At 39.9% G+C, this 13,938-nt stretch overlaps 1 protein-coding gene across 1 annotated transcript in view; it reads right to left on the bottom strand.

Annotated features, from left to right (window-relative positions):
- Window positions 1–3,477: 3,477 nt before the first annotated feature.
- Window positions 3,478–13,938, bottom strand: part of LOC126203881 (nucleoredoxin-like) — a 294,997-nt gene continuing 284,536 nt past the window's right edge. Inside the window, exon 6 of the mRNA XM_049938263.1 lies at window positions 3,478–5,366. Within this exon, the coding sequence (XP_049794220.1) occupies window positions 5,130–5,366 (237 nt within the window). The 3' untranslated portion in view covers window positions 3,478–5,129. The remainder of the gene's footprint in view (window positions 5,367–13,938) is intronic.

Raw genomic sequence — 13,938 nt, 5'->3', positions numbered from 1 at the left:
TTGAACAACAAGCATGCACTGTCAAGTCCAAAAAAAAAAAAAAACTCTCGAAACACTGAATTAACCGGCCTTAATGTTCTTCAGTGTTATCCCTTTGTTAAATCTTTCTATGAAAGTGTTTAAAGCAGAGACTCAAACTATTTACAAATACGTGTTCTCATGTCTATGACATTGTTTTGACAATTTTATGATGGCAAAACTTTGATGGTGTTGATAATCCCACACAAAATATTGCAAAAGATTTTGAATTGTGTTATGGTGTATCAAAGGGCAAGAGGACTTTCTGGAATAAATAAATGTGCTTATGAATGCGGTGATCATGTTATTCCACTATTCATCATGTAAAATAGGAATTAATTGAGAAAATGATAGGTATACTATGTATGTTTTACTTTTTCATGTCAGTATATAGCAATATTCATTAACGCATGATACTTGTGTCCAAAGTACTACGTGCTGCTTCTTCTTCTTCTTCTTCTTCTTCTCTCTCTCTCTCCCTTTTTTTTTAAGAAAACAATAGATTTAAAACTTTCTCACCACTTCAATTGTTCCATGAAATTTTTAGTGATTTCCCTTATGTAAATAAATTTCTGCCATGATATTTAAGCACAGAGTCTGTTGCCCATCTTCAGGTATATGCATATCCTGATGAAAGTACACTGAGCATCTGTTTCTAAAACCATGCCAGTGCAGGTGTGTTAGACTCCCAAATGTCATGATGCAAGTGTAACTTGAGTGCACACATGTTGCTCTGAGTATCCCCTGTGGTTGAAGCTCATCTTATGAATGTCAGATTGATTATCTTCATTCAATAAAATAGGAGGGAGGATCAGAAAATAATGCACAATAGGTTTTTTTTTCTCCCCTGGTATTGCAGCTGGAATGTTGAATAGCTTGAAGTTTGCACTACAGAGGGTATTTTGTTTTCGTGTGCAGCTCTAGTGAGAGAAGCGTGAACGATGTAACAGACGTAGTGCACATGTTACTGTTGTCAACTTGTGAAGAGCAGCAAAGTGTCGTTCAATATTTTTGGGCCAAAGGGCATAAACTGAGTGAAATTCACAGGGGCATGCCTGGTGTATAAGGGGACGACTGTGTAGACCACAGAAATGCCTCCAAATGGTGTGCTATGTTCTATGTGGGCCAAGTGAACCTCAGTGATTCGCCACACTCCAGCAGTAGGCCAGAAACAGCTGCAACCCTGCAGAATGAGTGGACCATTGAGGCAGCAATTTTGAATACTCCACATGTGCATTTGCAAACATATCCTAGGGTGTGGTGTACGACATTGTGTTGAAATTTCGGTGAGTTAACGTTCTCTGGGTGCCTAATAGCTTAAAGTAGGATTGGTCTGATGTTCTGCTCTTCCAGTCTCATCAGCTACAGAATACTATATTGCTTATTTAGTGTGAGACTCAGGCCTGTTTCTACTTGGTTAGTAACTTACAGGGCCAACAAATGATGACAAACTTGGATCACTTAACATGTTACACTGTGTAAGGGCATGACATTATGAAAGAAATCATCAGTGGTGGTGAGTTGTGGGCATACCACTATACGCCTAAAACCAAGCAGGCCTGTATGGAGTGGAAAAAAATTCAAAGTGACTCAATCTGCTAGGAAAGTGCTTGTGACAGCTTCTGGGATATGCATGACGTGTAATTGGTGAATTTTGCTGAACAAAGGACCACTGTGAATGCTGCAGCCTACGTTAAAACTTTGGTTAAGTTGCATCATGCCCTTTTTGACAATCGCCACAACATTAATGCTGATAGTGTCAAATTCTTCCTGACAATGCTCGCCTCCATGTTGCTGTTCCTGTTCATGAGAAAATCGCCAGATTTGGGTGGGAGGTGCTCCAGCATTCACCATACATTCCGGACTGTGCACTATGACACTTTCATCTGTTTGGCTGCATGAAGAAATTCCTGCTGTCCAATGCTTTGCAACAGATGTGGATTGCTGCACTCTGGCCAAACAGACTTTTATGAACAGGGCTTATTGAAACTGGTACCACAATGGGAGAAAGGTGTTGAGAAAGTTGGTGACTACATAGAAAAGTAGGTAAAAGATGTAATTTCATTTGTGTTTTTTTGTTACTTATGAAACTGTTTGGTAACAAAATTATTGTACAATATTTTCTTATCTTCTCTCGTAACAGAGCATCGTTAGCTATAAGGAACATGAAATTTTGCAGTGACAGAGTTCAGTGTAGTAACCAACTGGAGACCACCTTCCCAATTTATAAGGTCCTCAGACAGTTGTATTTCCACTGATTCCTTAAAGTTGGAGATCCAGAGTTCGAAGTATGGGCCACATTTTTTGCTTCATTGTAATTTATCAATTGTAGGATAGGTAGATCGCTACTTACTGTAAAGAAGACAGGTTAAGTTGCAGACAGGGACAATTAAGACACTTACACAGAGCTTTCAGCCAGAGTCTTCATCAGCAAAAGAGAAACAATACCATTCACGCACACAAGCAAGTACACCTCACACACACATGAGCACTAACTCTGGCAGCTTGGGCCAGATTCCATAAGCAGTAACTGTCAGACATTTTAAAGTATAGTATGTAGCATAAATTTAAGTCTGTTACAAACTAGACATTTTTAACAGATGGGCCTAAGCATACAAGACAAAACTGTATTACTTGCTCTGTATGGACACAGGCAATAGATATGGACAGACTGATAACAACAGTTTTACTAGATGAGTGGCTAAGAGGAAGACTCAGTTCGTGTGGAATACAAGAACTGAAAAGAGGAACACGGTGAAAAAACAATGGAGATATTAACATTCAATTGTGTATCATAATTTGTGGTGCTTGCAAATGAACACATGGTAAACAACTGTTTACAGAATTAAATTACGTAACTACAGCATTGCAGTGAATAATTATATTTTCATGTTAGATTTATGGTAAATAATGAAATACAGTTCATAAGCAATGATGATGGCCCTAATTATAATATTAGAAGTAAAGTGATATTTATTATTAAAACACATGATGTTCCCCTTATTTCATAAGATGATATTGTCAACAAGTTTTGTTCTTTATGGCCAGGAGTGTACTATATGTCTGATAATGACATAATTATTAGATTAGATGTGCCAAATAGCCACTTATAATAAATAATCTTTATTCATGACAGACTGTTTGGCCTTTATCACCATTGTCAAATATATCTAGATTGATGTGACATCCATATTACATTGTTAGTGAACTGTCTTATAACTGTCATTGTTTTAATAAGATGGTAAATGTCAGTATATTGAAAATAAAGAGATAATTACAGTGTGAAAGTAGTTTAACAGTTTCACTCTATATATTTACCATATAGCATCGTAAGAGTGTAACTGTCAAACTGCTGTCAAATTGTAATCAACATTTTTTTTCACCATATTGACATCATTTATCATCTTACTAAAACAGTGACAGTTGTACGACAGTTCACTGATGACATAATATGCACGTCACATCGATCTAGATGTACTTGACAAAGGCTGATAAAGGCCGAAACAGTCTGTCATGAATATAGATTACTTATTTTAAGCAGCAGTTTAGTGCATCTATTCTAATAATCATATCGTCATCAGACATATGTTATGCTGCTGGCCCTAAAGAAGAAAAATTGCTGATGATACCGTCTTATGAAATAAAGTGGAACATTCTGCATTTTATATGCATAAAAGTCAAATTGATATTTATCACTTTTCATTATAACTGACTTCAGCTCAGAAAGATATGAATATGCTGCTACCTAAATCTTCAGTCACTTGCCTTCTCATGTAAAATGCCTGACATGCAACAAATCTTAACTGTGAAAGCAGCCTGTAAAAAGTTTTTTTTTCAGGACAGCTCTTATTTTAGTTAACATTTATTTAAAAACTTAATGCAACAAAGTATTTCACACTTATTAATGCTAGCAACCTGTTTTGATCTGTGTGTAGCCATATTTGAAGACAAATGAGTAGTCTGAAAGTTGATGGAGCCATCTGTATAGCTACGTGTCAAAACCTATAGGTGTGAGTCATGCCCAGCATGAAATGTTAATCCTCAGATGACCCAGTATGACACATTTTCTATTATCTCTCACTCATCTAAATATTCAGGATGCACATCACAAGTTTATTTGCAGTTATATGTACAAAAAAGCGTTTATAGATTTAATCTGTGTTACTGAATATAAAAAGGATGATAATTTAAGGTGGTTTCTATTATTTGAACTTATGGCAGCATACTTTAGCCTTACGTTAATTATCAGGAGAGGGAACAACTTCATTTTAAAGATGATACTTTTATTCCATTCCTTACAAATGTCATGGAGTCCCATTCATGTAGAAAACTGAAAGATGGCTACAACTATGTCTGAAATATCTCATTTGAAAATCATGATGCAACATGAATGTAGAAGACAGCAGCTAATATCACTGACAGTGCTATAGCATCCAATATAGATATCTTTGGTACATATATTTTGGTTCATTTATAAAAGAATTCATTAAAATAAACATTTTAAAATACTGTATCTGTTGTTAACATTTGCAATTTTATAATTATGGGCTACATTGTTTAAATAGTCTTCTTGTTTGTGGTATGAAATAACTAAAATTTTATAATGTTACTGAAAGTTTATTCTGGATTTATTACTATGATTCCTTGCTTACCAAAGGTGTTAATATACCCTATTACTCCTAAGAAAGAGAAACAATTTTTTGTCATTTAACTGCATTTCAGCCATTAACGATCATCGATCTCATTCTTCTGTAATTAAAAATAAACTTGATTGAATTTTGGATTACCGAAACATGCCTTATTCATTTTGCCATGTTACCGTACTACTGTCTAAGCTTAATTCTTTCATTTTATTGTGAAAGACATTTTACTGTAAAAGATATTTTCATATTTCAAAGAGTGTTAAGATAAGCTTATAGAGCAGTATAATCCAGTATTTGTTATAAAATCTTATGAAGTGCTGTCCATTAATCCTATGTACTTTTTCTTGCAGCATAATTTTACTGTTGATCTGATTTACTTGCCTCTGGAATACTCAGCTCAAAGTCACACGATTCAGTTACATCTGTAGTTACATTGTGTATCCAAAAGGTTTTTTGCTGATTCTATTTCTAACACTGCCCTATCTCTACAAGTTGTCCCTCTTCCTGATCCTGTGGAGATCCTATATCAACAGTGGGTAAAGAGCCATCACAGAAAGCTGCAACAAACTGCCGGACAGAGTCCTCGGTTATCTCAGCACCATCTTCCATAACCGCCAGTCTTCCACTAGGAATGTCCACAGCAGCAAGTAGGGGTACAGCATCATCAATGCCCACCAGTTCACGGAGTAAGTCACTCGTATCACTCTGCAAAGAGAGGTGGGAAACCAAAATTAATGTGTTACCATCGTTGCGATGTAATCTATGAAGAAATGACTAATAACCTCCTTTCTAGGTGACAATGGTGTTATAAATAATGTTGCACAGGGATGATTTTAATGAAGAGTGAAAATGGAGGAGATAAATAAAGTTCAGAAAAAAAGCTATTTATAAAAATAACTTTTGTAAAATTGGCAATGAATTTGATAACATAATTTATGCATTCAGTAACAGGTTTCCAGATCCCTGATATAATCAATCATGGAGATATGTAATTATCCTCCATTAAAATTCTAGTTATGTGGCTAATAACCTTCATCATTTACAATAAAAGAGGAAACATTTGTTTATGTATTGAACATATGAAGCCTAATTTCATTACACCTGGATCAGACTAACACAATAATTGACAGTTAGACGCGGAAAGGGGAGATGTTGTCAGTTGCCTGTTACAAGCCCACCCAATGTGGCTGCAGTAGCAACAGCTTTTCAGATCAGTACTGATTTGATTTGCACATTTTCCATTAATCTGCAGCACTCAGTTCACCTTATGGGATCATAATAACCTTTATCATTTTGTTGCTCTCTCTTACTATTACCTATCTACAGTCTTTGGCATATTATAAAAAAGAATCTGCACAAACAAAGAAAGCATACGATGAACAACAGTATGTTAATGGCCGTAATTGTTGTCTGTAGACTGATATAGCAAAGGCCAACAAATCAGAAGACATGGCCAAGTTCGTTCTCTGGTTGGTTGTTGCTGTGGTAGCTTTCATGTAAACAACTAGCTGTCAATCACATTGTTGTTCTGGTCTGGGCATAACTGATTGTGTTCTTGCCCAATACAGATTTAGCTGCAGTGTTATTTCTCAGTTGCATCCGAAGGAATTAGTTATCAAAAGTTTCACTTAAGTTACAAGGTCTATCTAAAACTGCCTGTATTGCATGATTGTTTTTCATGAATACAGACAAGTTTATTCTGTAACGTTATTCAGTAAATTGCCAATGATTTGGACTGTGGACCAGTGCATAATTTCAGGTTTTTGCATACATGTATGCTAAGTCGTTACTTGATGTGGACCTTCCACATAAACCACACAAAGCTGTGGTACTCAGTGCACATATCTATGCTCCATTGGCTTTTAGTGGGTGCCGTATCTTCTTTTGCAGCTTGAGACCACAGCTCTAGCCATATGCCTGTTAGGTTTCTTGTCAGCATTAAGTTAACTGATGATACATGACTGGTATGTCAAAGTCATCTTGTGCATATGTATTCTGTGGTATTTATTGTAGGTTCACATTGTACTACTCTTGACTGTTTTATTGTAATGAGCAGTATAATATTCTTGTAATTTCTACCTCATGTAAAAAGAAATTTTGTTTATTATCTGTCATCGTATGATGGGCGAGTCCTGAAACATGTCATGACAAGAAACAGTAAATAAAATAAATAAATAAAAAAGCCTGTGAATATTTTTGCGCAATTTTACAGTATTTTGAAGCCTATTTCATAATTTTTGATCAACGAATGTAAAAACGTATTTGACATCATAAATTATTCCACATCCATAATTCAAAGATAGTGTTCTTGAAAATGACGGTCTAAACTGTAGAACTTTATGGAGACTAGATTGAGAATGTGACTTTTGCAGGCAGACATGTTGTCATTTCAAAGATTTCTAGCATCTTTGAACCCATATTCTAAGAAAATTATTACGTTACTTACATGTTTTGAATGTGTCAACATTGACTAGCCTTGTACTCATAAGGGACTGTGTGTTCAAATTAAGTTACAACAAATTAATTAACAAGTCAAATGTCAGTGTTTTAAAAGTTACGCAATATTATTAATTCTTACCTACAGTAATACATCAAATGGAAGGGAGTCAAACGTCATGTGGCACACACATATAGCCCAAAAACAATTTCTTCCCATATGTTTATCAGCATGTCTGGAAGAAATTGACAGCTGCTTCATTTGTGATTCTCTAGTTGGACAAGCGTGCTGGTAGAGGGCGCACAAAGTCCTTTATAAATTTCCTCTCCCACAGGTGCACCGCCATAACTGAGTAGTCAGTGTAGCTAGGTGCCATGTGGAGAACTCACATTAAATTCCTGTCATTGCCAGGGATTTTTCTTTGGTGGGAGGACTGGAATGGGTACACTCAGCCTCATGATGCCAATTGAGGAGCCACCTGAGAGAAGTAGCAGCTGCAAAGCCAACAACAGCTGGGAGAGCATTGTGCTGACCCCACACCCTACCATACCGCATCCAAGTGATGCCATTTGTTGAAGATAACACGGCAGTTGATCAGTCGCAGTTGGCCCGTTTTGAGGCCAGAGTGGCAGAGCTTTGCATTTTTGCCATTCCTACAGGAAAATAAATAAGTAAAAAAAAAAAAAAATGCTACTGCATAGTACCAGATCAAGTGAACAAAGTGTACCTGGCAAATGAACTGTGTCATCTGGCCCTCTGTGCCCACCAGCTAGGGGTATCATTATTTAATTAACCCTGCGAACAGCTACACCAGTGTGGAGGAGCAGCATCTTGTTATCAAATAAAATTCCCTGGTATGTTTTGTAACTTAGGACTGCTCTAAGCAGTTTTCATTGCATTCTCAGCATGGCTGATGGAAACTGGCTATGGCATTGTCAAATGTTGCTCTGACTGTGTTGTGAAAAATATGTCTCAAAAGAACATAATAAGTGAATCCTAAAAGCAAGTTCATACTTTGCGAGTCAAATTAAGATTGCATAACCAAATTGGAGTTTTCAATTCCACTGATGTACACATTATGGGCATTTATGATTCCATAAAGATAAAATTTCACTACTGAAGGCAATACTTCTTACTGCAGCAGCATTTTGTTTGCAGATTCGGAGTCAGGGTGTAAACTGTCAGCTTTATAATATGTAACAGCTGTGAGTGATATGACTGTAGTTGAAAACATGTCCTTGAAACCTCCAAAGCCATCACTGAATTTGGTAATTTATGACTAGACCACTTAAAAGATTTCATATGGGAACATACAAAAGACTCATGTTCTGCATTCAGTTCAAACACTCTTCTTAGCCATTCCAAACTCCTTTACAAATGCAATCAAGTCTTTCAAACTAATGACTTATTAGTGTGTTATCATTGCTGAAGGAATTGCAATTGAACTTGGTACAAAACATGCAGCGAACTAAAATCATAGATTTACCCCTTTCAAACTGCAAAATACAGCAGTAATGGTGTTCACAAGTATCATCTTTACTAGTGATGCTTCCAAGTGTTTGGTTATGGAAGCAGTTTATGAGCACCTACTAAACTGGCATATTCATTGTTTCTTTCAGTTTTGAATTATTTACTGTATGTTACAGCTAAGATGCATAGTGGAAAATCAGAATTCCAATGTTCTTTGTGGAACATTCAGAAATGTAAAGGGCTGGTAAACAGATTGTTAGCTGCGCTGCGGACAGTTGAAATAATGCAAGAAGAGAACATACATATTATATAATAACAGAAATATCACTCTTCTGGGTTTATGAGGGGCACAGTGAAGAGTATTATGAGGTTTTCAGTTTGTCATGAACGTTGCATTAAAGAAACAGTCTTTTCCTGTTATGTGACTGACAGTACAGCACAATGTAAGGTTCATGCCAAAGGATAAATTTTATCGGTTCTCTCTCTCTCTCTCTCTCTCTCTCTCTCTCTCTCTCTCTGTGTGTGTGTGTGTGTGTGTTTGTGTGTGTGTGTGTGTGTGTGTGTGTGTGTGTGTGTGTGTGTGTGTGTGTGAGGGAGGGGATCTCTTTTGTGAGTACATACTATTAGATGGTATTCTAGGTGCCAATTGGCTTGGATCTCGTTTGTATTTTGGACACTTGCTTTCTTATATTCCAGCCTTCTAAACCTTTTCATTATTTATTATACGGTCCCCTTCTTTGGTTTGATTTGATACTTCCTTTCTAAATTTTACTGAAGTGTGGATCGCACAGGGATACCCAGTGTGTTTTTTGCAATGATACTATGCCCAAAACCCAGCACAGTAGCCATTCTGTTGTGTGGGGAGTTGTCAAGTACCCATACAGTGGTAGCCTCTGGACGATGCTGGGATTGCAGTGTTGGTGCCCAAGGTGGAAACACCCCATGAAGCCAAGGAATATGGCTGGGGCATGGGGCTCTGGACGATGATTTGCTAGCCAGGTAACAGCTGCTCTAGCTGGGTGGTGCCTATGGAGAGAGCTGCCATTTGGTGTGGGCAGTACCATGGCAGAAGATTTTCACATTAAACAAATTAAATTTTCTTCTGCTGATGGCTACACAGTCCCATCAGTCACTTCTGAAGCTAAGTCATACTGCAATGCTGAGAGATATGACACCAAAATGTTTCCTTCCATGGCTACACCCATAGGAGGAATGTAGGGTGCAGAGACAAGGAGAGAAGTACTCCCCCATACTTGTTTGTTCTGAGATGGATTCCTTTTGAACTTCAACGCCTTTGTTCTTCACTGAACATCTTGAGTACAGATTTGGAGAAGTGGCATAAATCGATGATAACCTGGGTGACAGTGATCATTTTATGATCATTTTGACCCTTCCTTGGCATCATTCACCAGGGTGTCCATAGGTGTAAATTCAGATGAGCTCTATCCAAAGCAGACGAACGCTTTCACCACTGCCGTTGCCTTTCACACCCCACCCTGTGGAGGTATCTATATGGTTGCCTGAAGCCCAACTGCAGCCATTCTATCAGCAGCTGATTCAGCAATCCCCAAAATCATCGTGGCCATTAGAGACCACAGATGGGCTCTCCATTGCCATAAGTGGCATCAGTCGATGGAGCACCTCATTACCTTTAAACAGCTCCATGCTCAGGTCCACCACCTCATAAAACAACACAAACTATAATGCTGAGAGCGGTAAGTTGCTACCATTGGACCACATACCCCTCCTTCATAGATTTTGGCGAAGGTTCAACAACGCGTCTATGGACACCGGTATGTGGTGTGCTGAGCCAGATGGTGTTGCCAAACATTTTGGTTTTCATTATGCTTGAGCTTCTACATATGAGAATCCTCAGCCTGCATTCTGTGTCCTCAAACAGTGGGTAGAGCAACTTGTTTATTGGGTATTAAACTGAGGACCTAGAAACAATGGAGAGGCTTCGTCCCGCCATAGCCCTCACTGGTTCACAACCTCACAACAGGCAACAGCAGTTCACCCACTCACCACTGCCCCACACCGAACCCAGGATTATTGTGTGGTTCGGCCTCCAGTGGACAGCCCCCCCCCCCGCCCTGCGTATGTCTCATACCAGACGAGTGTAGCTCCAAATATTTGCATGATAGAGTATTTATGGTGTACACGTATGTGGAGATTGTTTGCACAGCAATTGCCGACATAGTCTGAGGCGGAATAAAGGGAACCGGCCTGCATTCAACGAGGCAGATGGAAAACTGCCTTAAAAACCATCCACAGGCTGCCCGGCACATCGGATCTCAACACTAATCTGCCAGGCGGATTTGTGCCGGGGACTGGCACACCTTCCCGGTCGGGAAAGAGTGACTTACTTTACCATTTACTACATGTCACCTAGAATCTCATAATGCCCCGTTCAGTGAGTGGGAATTCTGCAGTGCCCTAGCCCTTCACTCTGACGTGGCTCCAGAGTCAGACTGCATCCACAGCCAAATACTCAGACCCTTATCAGTGGATTGCTAGTGTCACAGTCTTGCCATTTTCAGCAGTATCTGGAGCGAGGGTGAGTTCCTGCCTCAGTGGTGAGAAAGCTTGATCATCCCAGTATTGAAACCAGGCAGACACTCCCTTGAGATGGGAAGCTATCACACAATTAATCTTACATGTTGGTACCTTGAGTCTCAGGGTTCCTTAGCTCCATACTGGGGTGGTTTTTGCCAAGGCCATTCTACTGCTGACAAGTTGTTCTGTCTGGAGACCACTAGTCGGTCAGCTTTTTCCAGAGTCAACATCCTATCGCTGTCTTTTTCATTTACATATGGCACCACATTGCATCATCACATCCTCCATGAGTGGGGTCTCTGAGCCCAACTCCCAGTTTCTATCTGGAACTTCTTGTCTCGCCATATTTTCCAGGCCCAAGGTGGTGGTTCCCACAGTACTCCCCATATACAAGAGACAAGGTCCCACAAGACTCTCTATTGGATATGATCCTTTTTCTAGTGGCTATTAATGGTCTAGCTGCAGCTGTGGGATCTACAGTGTTACTCTCCTTGTATGCCGACAGATTTTGCATCTGCTATTGCTCCTCAAATGTCAGTTTTGCTAAACGCTGACTGCAGTGTGCCATACAAAACACACAGTCCTGAGCTCTGACTCGTGGATTCCAGTTTTCTGCCACCAAAACATGTGGCACGTACTTCTGTTGCCTCGTACTATCCTTTTGTGTACTTACCATTTTTTGGGATTGGTCTTTGATGCCCAGTTGACATGGCTTCCCTGTCTTTGCCAACTTAAGCAAACATTTCAGTCACAGCTTAATACTCGTTTGCCATCTCAGTAACACCAGCTGGGGTACAGACCACTTTACAATTTTGCAGCTCTACAAAATTCTGATCCTGTTGTATATTGATTATGAGAGCCTCCTGTATGGTTCAGCATCACCTTCAGCATTGCAGATGCAGGATCTGGTACACCATTGTGGGGTTCGACTTGTGACAGGCCCTCCAACATTGCAGATGCCGGACCTGGTACACCACTGTGGGTTCCGACTTGCAACAAGTGCTTTTGGACCAGCCCTGTGAACAGCCTCTTTGCAGATCCCCTACAGATCAAGAGCCAACCACTTTTTCTCAACTGTGCACAACAGAGGCCAAGGTCTGGAGTCATGAGCGCAGTTCAGATTCTCTGCTCTGAACTCCATCTTTCCCCACTGTCGCCTCTTGTCAGGGAGCTGTAGCTTGTGCCCCATAGTGTATACTCCATCCTCAGATCTGCCTTGACCTGTCAGTTTGACTGAAAGACTTGGTAGATCCTATGATTTTCCACCACTTGTTTCTGGATGTCCTTGACGCTCAGACATGGTACACACTGATGGTTTTACAGACAAACTGGTTTTGCCTGCACATATGCAAGATACAGTGAACTACACTGCCTGCTGAATGGTTTCATTGTATTCACTGCAGAATTGGTGGCCATTTCTTGAGCCCTCAGCCAGCTGCATTCTTGCACTGACGAGTCATTCTTAGTCATCAGCGTCTCCTTGAGTAGTTTCCAGGCTGTTGACCAGTGCTACCCTGGACATCCATTAGTTGTTGTTATGCAAGATCTCCAGTATGACCTCCACCATGCTGGATGGTCAGTCATATTTGCCGTGTTGTCCAAACAAGACACAGCCAAGAGCAAAAGCACCACAGGCACAAAGATGCGAGCTGGTACCAGTGCCAAAGAGGGTTTCCACTTGTGCTAGTTCCACCAGCACCATGGGCAGTGCAGAGAATGAAGATGTTGAATTTGCCTTGGTCAGTTGCCGGCTGAGTACAATCCGCCAGGGACCGGACAACAATGGACAGAAGCCTACTCAGAAGATAGAATAGCAGCTCTAGCCCATTTAGTTATAGATCATCGACCAGGGCTGACTTTGACAGGGAACAGTGTTTAGTGAACTCTTAGAAATGAACAGTCAATTGTTGTAAATTGCATTTGCTATGTACTGTGAAGTTTACCTATGATTATTTGCACTTAGCCATTGAGGGCCTTTTTGTGTTGCAGACTTCATTATTCAACAAGTTACAAAGGTAAGTAAACCTTTTTAACTCAATTGTGTGACTTGCTTACTAATTTGTTGGAGTGTTGTAGAACCTTTGTTGTCCTATCCTGTCACCTGACCCTGGGGCATAGCTGTGTAATAGTGGCAGGGAGAAATTGTCTTAGCAGTGTACTGCACCAAAGCTGTTTCACGAACTCCCAAACTCGGTGTACTGTAATAACAGTGACAACTCTGTGTCCACGGCAGTAGCAACTAGGCCATTACAAAACTGGCAATGAGGGTTAACAAAAGTCTTTGTCTAGACTCTTGGTCACATTGAGATCCCAGGGAATGAAGATGCTGGTTGGTCGGCCAAGTTGGCTACCTAGATGCTGACTTTGGGGATGGAGGCGGCAGAACTAGATCTTTGGTCAACTCTACACTGGCAATTGTTCGAGGCTTGGAAAGTGGATTGCTGTGCCCTGATTTGCCTGGATAAACTGCGAACCATAAATGACCTCATGACCATGTGGCAATCTTCCCTTCATGCTTTACTTATGGTATCTACTGTCCTCTGTCAGTTTCACATTGGTAATGTTTGGCTAGCTGACAACCACATTCTCCAAGTGGTGCCCATCTCACAGTGGTCCACATCCTACTCAACTACCCTTATTTGACCACATTATTTGCAAAACCTTAACCTTGTAGACATGCTACCTCTGGGCTAGCAGATGATGCCAGACTGACCAATTTGGTTTTATGTTTTACTGTGAAGAAGGTTTTTACTCCTTTCTGTGACATAGGGTACATTAGTATTGTTGGTCGATTGAGGGACTGGAGGAGTGCCC

Source organism: Schistocerca nitens, chromosome 9 (genome assembly GCF_023898315.1).
Source record: "Schistocerca nitens isolate TAMUIC-IGC-003100 chromosome 9, iqSchNite1.1, whole genome shotgun sequence".
In the NCBI taxonomy this organism is placed as follows: Eukaryota; Metazoa; Arthropoda; class Insecta; order Orthoptera; family Acrididae; genus Schistocerca; species Schistocerca nitens.
Note: the sequence above shows the minus strand (reverse complement) of the source record. Positions and strands in the feature narration are given on the sequence as shown.